This window comes from Caenorhabditis briggsae (assembly GCF_000004555.2).
Source record: "Caenorhabditis briggsae complete genome, chrI, whole genome shotgun sequence".
In the NCBI taxonomy this organism is placed as follows: Eukaryota; Metazoa; Nematoda; class Chromadorea; order Rhabditida; family Rhabditidae; genus Caenorhabditis; species Caenorhabditis briggsae.
The window spans coordinates 5570638-5577592 of record NC_013489.2 but is presented as its reverse complement, the minus strand read 5'-3'; the positions used below and the strand labels follow the sequence as shown (position 1 = coordinate 5577592).

At 41.5% G+C, this 6955-nt stretch overlaps 2 protein-coding genes across 2 annotated transcripts; one reads left to right on the top strand and one right to left on the bottom strand.

Annotated features, from left to right (window-relative positions):
- Positions 1 to 670: 670 nt before the first annotated feature.
- Cbr-pgl-1 lies at positions 671 to 3265 on the bottom strand (the record flags this gene model as incomplete). The annotated part of the gene is made up of 8 exons (XM_002639173.1): positions 671 to 1147; positions 1193 to 1716; positions 1769 to 1940; positions 1984 to 2126; positions 2175 to 2518; positions 2560 to 2915; positions 2958 to 3104; positions 3149 to 3265. 8 exons carry the CDS (start codon positions 3263 to 3265, stop codon positions 671 to 673), a joined length of 2280 nt encoding a protein of 759 aa, XP_002639219.1.
- Positions 3266 to 4241: 976 nt separating this feature from the next.
- Cbr-ikb-1 lies at positions 4242 to 6489 on the top strand (the record flags this gene model as incomplete). The annotated part of the gene is made up of 9 exons (XM_045235389.1): positions 4242 to 4313; positions 4401 to 4646; positions 4694 to 4943; positions 5009 to 5074; positions 5123 to 5256; positions 5302 to 5703; positions 5754 to 5967; positions 6012 to 6253; positions 6298 to 6489. 9 exons carry the CDS (start codon positions 4242 to 4244, stop codon positions 6487 to 6489), a joined length of 1818 nt encoding a protein of 605 aa, XP_045092482.1.
- Between the last annotated feature and the right edge of the window lie 466 nt (positions 6490 to 6955).

Genomic DNA, 6955 nt, shown 5'->3' with positions numbered 1-6955 from the left:
CCGCCCCGATTTCCTCGGAGACAACCCCTTCCTCGGAATCGGTGGAGTGTCAAAAACCGTGCGGCAAAACCGTGCCAGGGTTGCATTTTAGGCTCCGCCCCGACTCCGCCCACTTTTCCCCGGTTTTTTCCCCGATTTTTTCTTTCCCCGGAATTTGCGCGGTCTCTTGAACGAACCTGAAAATTTGAAAGGCGTAGCTTTTTTTGATCTACGAAAAAGTGCGGCAAAAACTTAATATTTCAGATTTTCGCCTCGTTCGAGTTACTTTCGCAATTAAGTTCAGTTTTCCAATGAAAAACAGATTCTAAAGATGCTAGCGATCATTTTCCTACCAAGAAATCTAAGTTTTGATCAGAAAATCTCACTAAATTCACAGAAATAAGTTTCGTTTACTACCGTAGTGTTTCTGGGCAAGGCCTCGAAAATTGACCGGGAAGCCGCCCGCGAAATTTTCCAGGTCCCACTTTTTTAATTCGACAATATGAAACAATGATTATCGCACAAAATTTTTATTGCACTTTATGCAACCGGAAACACTTTAAAATGGTTATGTTTTGAAACTACTCTTACAATAGACGTGTTAGAAAAATAAAGAAAAGTAAAACTGGAGAACCCGCAATAAGTGCGCATTCGAAAAGCAAGCAGTACAGATAAATTTGAGACCATGTTCTTAGACGCCTCCTCGGAATCCACCACGGGGTCCGCCGTAGCTTCCACGCTGTGATCCGTAACCTCCACGTTCTCCGCTGTAACCACCTCCTCGTCCGCCACGATCACCTCCATAGCCACCACCACGACTTCCACGGTCACCATATCCTCCTCCACGGCCACCACGATCGCCGTATCCGCCGCCGCGCCCTCCTCCGTAACCTCCACCACCACCGCCGAATCCTCCGCCACTGCTACCGAACGTTCCAAATCCTTTAGCCAATGTAGCTCCTCCGAAGCCACTAACTTTGTATTCGTTGGTTGGAGTAGCCAAAGGAATTGGGGTCACATCTCCAGCTCCCCACGAAGTTTTCACACGACTCTCTGGAGATTTAAGAGTTTCGATCTTCTCAGTAGACGAATGTTGTTGATTTTGGATTGCGGAAAGTTCTTCTTCCTCTCTCATGGTGGGGTACTCTTCTTCTTCGACAATAGCATCCTAGAAACATTTCATATTAAATTTAGAAATAAAAAGTTTCAATACCACTGGCAAAGCAACAGATTTGGTCGGACTCTGCTCCCATCCGTCGGTCGATTCGCGCGCGTCTGTGGAAAGAAGAGAAACAGTCTCATTCGAAGTCGATGAGTCGACTTGAGCTAGGTTTTCCGGATGCGCGATGACAGGAAGATCCATTGGTTTCTCTTTGATTGGATCTTGTGCTTTGACGTAAACGCCGTTTCCGATGTCTTTCGTGGTGTTCAAAACACGTGTCGAGTCTGTCTCGTCAACAGGAATCTCAAGAAGACTAGTGGAGTCCTTAGCTTCTGCAAGCAATCCGACTGAGTTAGAATTGTTCAATCCACGAAGTACATCGGCCTTGACGTTGAAAGCTTTGGTCAATTGAGCGTCCAGTATAGTTTCTCTGGTGTAGCTCAAATCTGGCTTTGTACTGTGTGAAACAGATGGCTGTGAATCGGTCGGCGTAGCGGTGACGATCGAGCCGGCGAGCTCCAAAGATTTCACGATTCGCATTATGTGGTCTTTGGAATCAGATCCTTGAGAAAACTCTGCAAGCGAAATCCATTATTGGAAAAAATGAAAAAAAAGCAAATCACTAACTATTGAAGCTTTCCATGAGAAGTTTTCTCGACGATGTGTCTAAGAAAGCGAGCTCCTTGACTGATTTGCTTTCAGTCTCTGTACCATAACACTCGACGATCCATGAAGCGAAACGCAAAGCGTTGATGACTTTCTCCAACATATCACTGTTATTGACACCAGCATCAGTGATCTATAACTTTTAAACGTTCATTTGCTTCGAAATATAAAATCACCAATGGAACAGCCTCATCGAACACATTTTCGATAATGGAAACACTGTACTTCTTGAAAAGCTCAGCAATCGCTCGTCTTCTCCAGATGCAATCGAAATCTTGCGAAAGTCCGGTATGTGGCCACTCAGGGAAGGATTTTTTGGCTGGAAATAAAATTATTCTTTTTCAAAAAACAAACTTCGATATCTTACATCCCAAAAAGACTTGGACAATGTGATGACCAAGAAAAACTGAGCTCTTGAAGACACTCTTCTGCAATCCTGGGAAGATCTCAGATCTAATATCTGCAGGGATCTTCGACTGAATCTTTTTCGCCAGTTCTCTTTGATCAGCAGCGAGCGTACGAACAACCAGGAAATTCAACTGGAATCCAAGATGATATCTTGCAACAAGCGATTTGTCGCTGTCGTCTTTTTGCTCCTGCTCAAACTGCTCAGAAATGCGGGTCACTAGATTTTCGAGAGACTCTTCACTTAGTGATCCTAGCAGAAGTTGGGTGAACTCGTTGACCGGAGCTCCCTTCGGTCCATCAACCCTGAAACAACGTCTGACCTACAGTTTTCATATGTAACTCACAATAATTCGCTCAAGAGAGGGTTGCACTCTTTGAGAACCGCAAGAACGTTTTCGCGAATAATTTTGAATTCCTCGACAGCTTCTTCACATTCAAGGCCGAGAGCTTTGATTAGGACGTATGCATCAAAATCCAGATCATGCGAGCACAACTCTGCGATCTTCATAAACTTTTCGAAAACATCCTCCTCGGCGATTGCTTCGATAAGAATCTGAAGAATCTTTGCGCCCTCAGTCTTCTTCAGCTTGGTTCTTCGAGCGAGTACAGTAAGCTTCTTTTCGTCATCCTTGATTGAAGCAAGATCGTGAGTGCGACCGAGGACAGATAATCGTTCATTGGCGGATTCGAAGAGTTGGTGCTAAACATATAAATTACAATAAATCGGCAACGCAAAACATACATATTGCTTTCCCAGCAGAAGACAAGCGTCCATTCCAGCAGCGAGGACATCAGCATTCGCATCTTGCGGAAGGATCATTTCCGTGATGTCATTCTCATTTGGTTGGTCTTTAAGAGCTCCGAAGACATTGGCAGCGAAAAGATTAGTCTGAAAATAGTATGTCACGGCGTAGCTTGTCGAGTGAAACATACGCTTTTTGGGTCGTTTAGAAGAGCTTCGCTATTTTTCGACGCATAAAGCGCTAGATTTGGGAAGAAGCAGGATTTGATCCCACCAACTTCCACGATTTCTCGCTTGTTTAACTCCATATGTTACAACACAATTTTTCGTCTGAAAATCAAAAGCTAAAAGAGAAAACATTCATGAGCAAGCAAGCTTTTATAATGGGGTTATTCAGGGAATCGGCAAAAAAGGAAAACAACTCCGCGAAAACTCGGAGAGTGTTCCAACCTGGCTGAAACTTTGGGGGAAACTGGAGAAAACTATAGGAAGCATATTGCCAAAACTTGGAATCAATATATCGACTTTGAAAATTTGGCTGGAATTTCAGACAAATTTTCAAAGTTGATATTTTGACCCCAAACTTTGGCAAAATGTTTCCTATAGTTTTCTCCAGTTTTCCCCAAAGTTTCAGCCAGATTGGAACACTCTCCGAGTTTTCGCGGAGTTGTTTTCCTTTTTTGCCGATTCCCTGAATAACCCCATAAAACTTGAAAACCATTTTTCCTAGATTTCGAGATGATTCCGCGCGCGCCCAGTTCAAACGAGACTACTGTAGATCGGTGCGGTTTCCAACTGGCTGTAAAACTGCATGCGCCTTGAAAATTCTCAATGTTCAGAATTTTCCTTTTTGGAGGAATTTTCTTGAGGAATTTTGACTGTTCTTCATTATGAATTTGGATGAAGAATAACATTTTTATTAAGCCCTGAAATAGTTCCTTCTAAATAGTATTTCTATTCACCAGCTCGTGGTCAGTTAATGTCATACATGTTATTATTTTTGAACACTTCATCATTTCTTTTTTCTTTCTCTATTTCTCGAAAAATCCTATAGCATTTTCGCTTCTCCCATCAGATTGTCATAAGATTGTCCTCGCGCTCTCTTCCGATCGACCAAGTGCTTGGATCCAGAGATCACGATGATAGCGAGTGAAATGAAGAGTCGCAGATGCTGCCGAGTTTACACACAGTCGAGCAGGCGGTCGGAAGATCTCTCCCGCGAGAGCTTTCATTCAATACCCATTCGTTCGTTTTGTTTCAATTATATATCCATACTGAACATCAATGCCTTCTGCAGATGAAAACAAAACATGCTATGAAAACAATGATATTCAGAAGTCTAAATCAGACACTGAGGTTCGTTGAACTTGTTGCCAACTGTGGTTCATCAGTGATGAATCATCACCGGATATTTTGCCTTCATAACTTCTTGCACTCTTGCAGATCAATTCTACAACTAACAAGGAGTCTTCAAACCAGTACCATCGAATTTTCATCGAAGAATTTTCCTCATGCGAGGGCTTTGCTGGTGATCGCGTTTGGGCCACATATTCAGGAGCAGGCAAGATTGCTGACACAAAGCCAAAGATTAATAAACTCTTTATAGGAGATATCACCGAACCTCTCAATATTCATTTTCTTGGAGAGAACTTAGAAGAAAGTGCTGTTGACGTCGTGGAGAAACATTCAGTATTGTTCAAAAACATTTCCAAGTAATCTAGTTTTTTTTTTTTCAGTTAGTCACATTCACAGTCCCAGTTCTACCAATCGAAGCCGAACTTGAACTGGAAATTCGTTTTTCGACTTCTGATGATAACGTGACAACGATCCCTTTTAAGTATTTACCGAGGGCTCGTCTTCAGCATTCAACTACACAAGATGTGTCTCTGTTTGACAGACTGCTAGAGTTTGCAACAACGGAGATACAATTTCGCTTCTTCAGCCATTCGTTTCACAAATTGCGAAACATGATGTCGAAGGAAATACGTATGATGAATTAGCTTTAAAATCAAAACCATATTTTCTCCGTTCCAGAGTATTCCATGTTGCAGCAAAAAACGGACAAAGTTTCTCTCTCAAACTTTTGCTTTCTGTTCTTCCAAACAGTCTCAAAGAAGGTATGCTACACCTTCCTTCTAATATAATCCAAAATTTTATGTTTTGAGAAGTGATAAATGTACAAAATAATCACGGACTAACGTCACTGCATTGTGCTATTCGAGCTGGTGACCCAGACGCAGTTCATTATCTCATGAATCATGGTGCCAAAATCAATATTTCAGACCATCATGGAAACACGGTATTTTCATAAAACCTTTGTTGTGCTAATTGAATATCACTGCAGGTTCTTCACTATCTCGGAGACGCCTACAACGAATCCATTTTTAAAGAAGTGCTCGAACCAACAAGAGGTCAACGATTCGATATAAATCAATTGAATTCTGAAGGCTTTGCTCCTATTCATGTTGCTGTCAGAAGATTGAAGTTATCTCTGATCGAAATGCTTTTAGAAGCAGGAGCTTTGATTGACTTTTTGGATACTGAAAAGAAACGAAACGCATTGATGCATGCTATTGAAATGAACGATTTCGAGACTATTCAATTACTTGTCGAGAGAGGTTCTAACACAAATATCGAAGATGCTTTAGGAGAAACATCCTTGAGCTTGGCTGTTAAGAATGTCAACTATCCCGTTATTGGATTACTTCTGGATAATGGAGCCGATCCCAATCGACAAAACTGCAAGGTTTGACAAATTGATTTGATGATACTTTGAAAATGTGATTATTTTTCCAGGGAGTTTGCTTGGCTGACAATGAAGATAGTGTTGTCCAGAATATTATCAACGGAGATCGTCCAGAATTGCCAAAAAAGGAGGGCTTCAATGCTCCGAATGATTTAGCAGTATCTCGGTCGCCTCTTTTCGGAAGATCTCATCCTGATCAGGCTCCCACTGAAGACAGTTTACGTAATCGTCTTGTTAAAAGATCCAGGGAAGCGATCATGAATGGTAGATTTTTAGCCTGAAATTAAAAAAAAACAATAATTTTCAAGATGCCGAGACACTATTGGAAGAGACTGATTCAATTACTCCTCGTGTAACAAGAGTTTCAATTTCGGAATCTGACGACGAGCAACCAGGTCCATCCACATCAACTACACGATCACAAAGACGTCGAACTGAATGGGAGAGGAACCCAAAACTGAGTGATTCGGTGTGCAATTTGGACTACTTAACCAGAATCCGTGTATCGAAAATTTTCGACGACCAGTGCAAGTGGCAGACGCTGGCTCAAGTAAGAATAACACAGGCTGTTTTTAACGAAACTAAGTTTTATAGCAACTCGACTGCGACCATATGATTGAACTGATTTCCATCTGCTCTGCTGGTGATGATTCGAGCCCAACGATGATTCTCCTGGACCAGTTTGAACAACTTCAAGATTCTTCGATTTCTCGACTGAGGGATGGGATGAGTAGGATGAACGAAGAGAGCGCTGTTAAGCTTATCGACTCCCGATATGTATATTAACTGTATTTATTTTTTTGAGCACCAATAATTCGTATTTTTAAAAATAAACGTTTATCTTACTGTTAAATATCTTTATTTTGCCTCTTCTGTAATGAAATTCTGTCATGACTTGCAACCTAAAAATCATACTAACCACATTATTTTCTCGGCAACTGTCCAGAGAGAAAAGAGATCAGCTAGAGCAGAGGAGGTGGAAAATCGAACAATTAAGAAATATTTAATGTCATTAATTTTTAAAAGTATTGATTTCTTATCGAAATTCGCAATTTTCACTATAAATCTGAAAAAGAACATTCTTTCCAATTTTTTTGCCGAAAAATACTATCGCAAAAACTGCGCCCTGCTGCCGAGAAACCATGCCGCACTCTGCATTAGGCTCCGCCTCCATTGGGTCTCGACACGAAATCGCCACCGTAGTGTCTGCTCCAGTGTCTCACTTTGCAATTTTTTCCTAAATTTTCTTCTT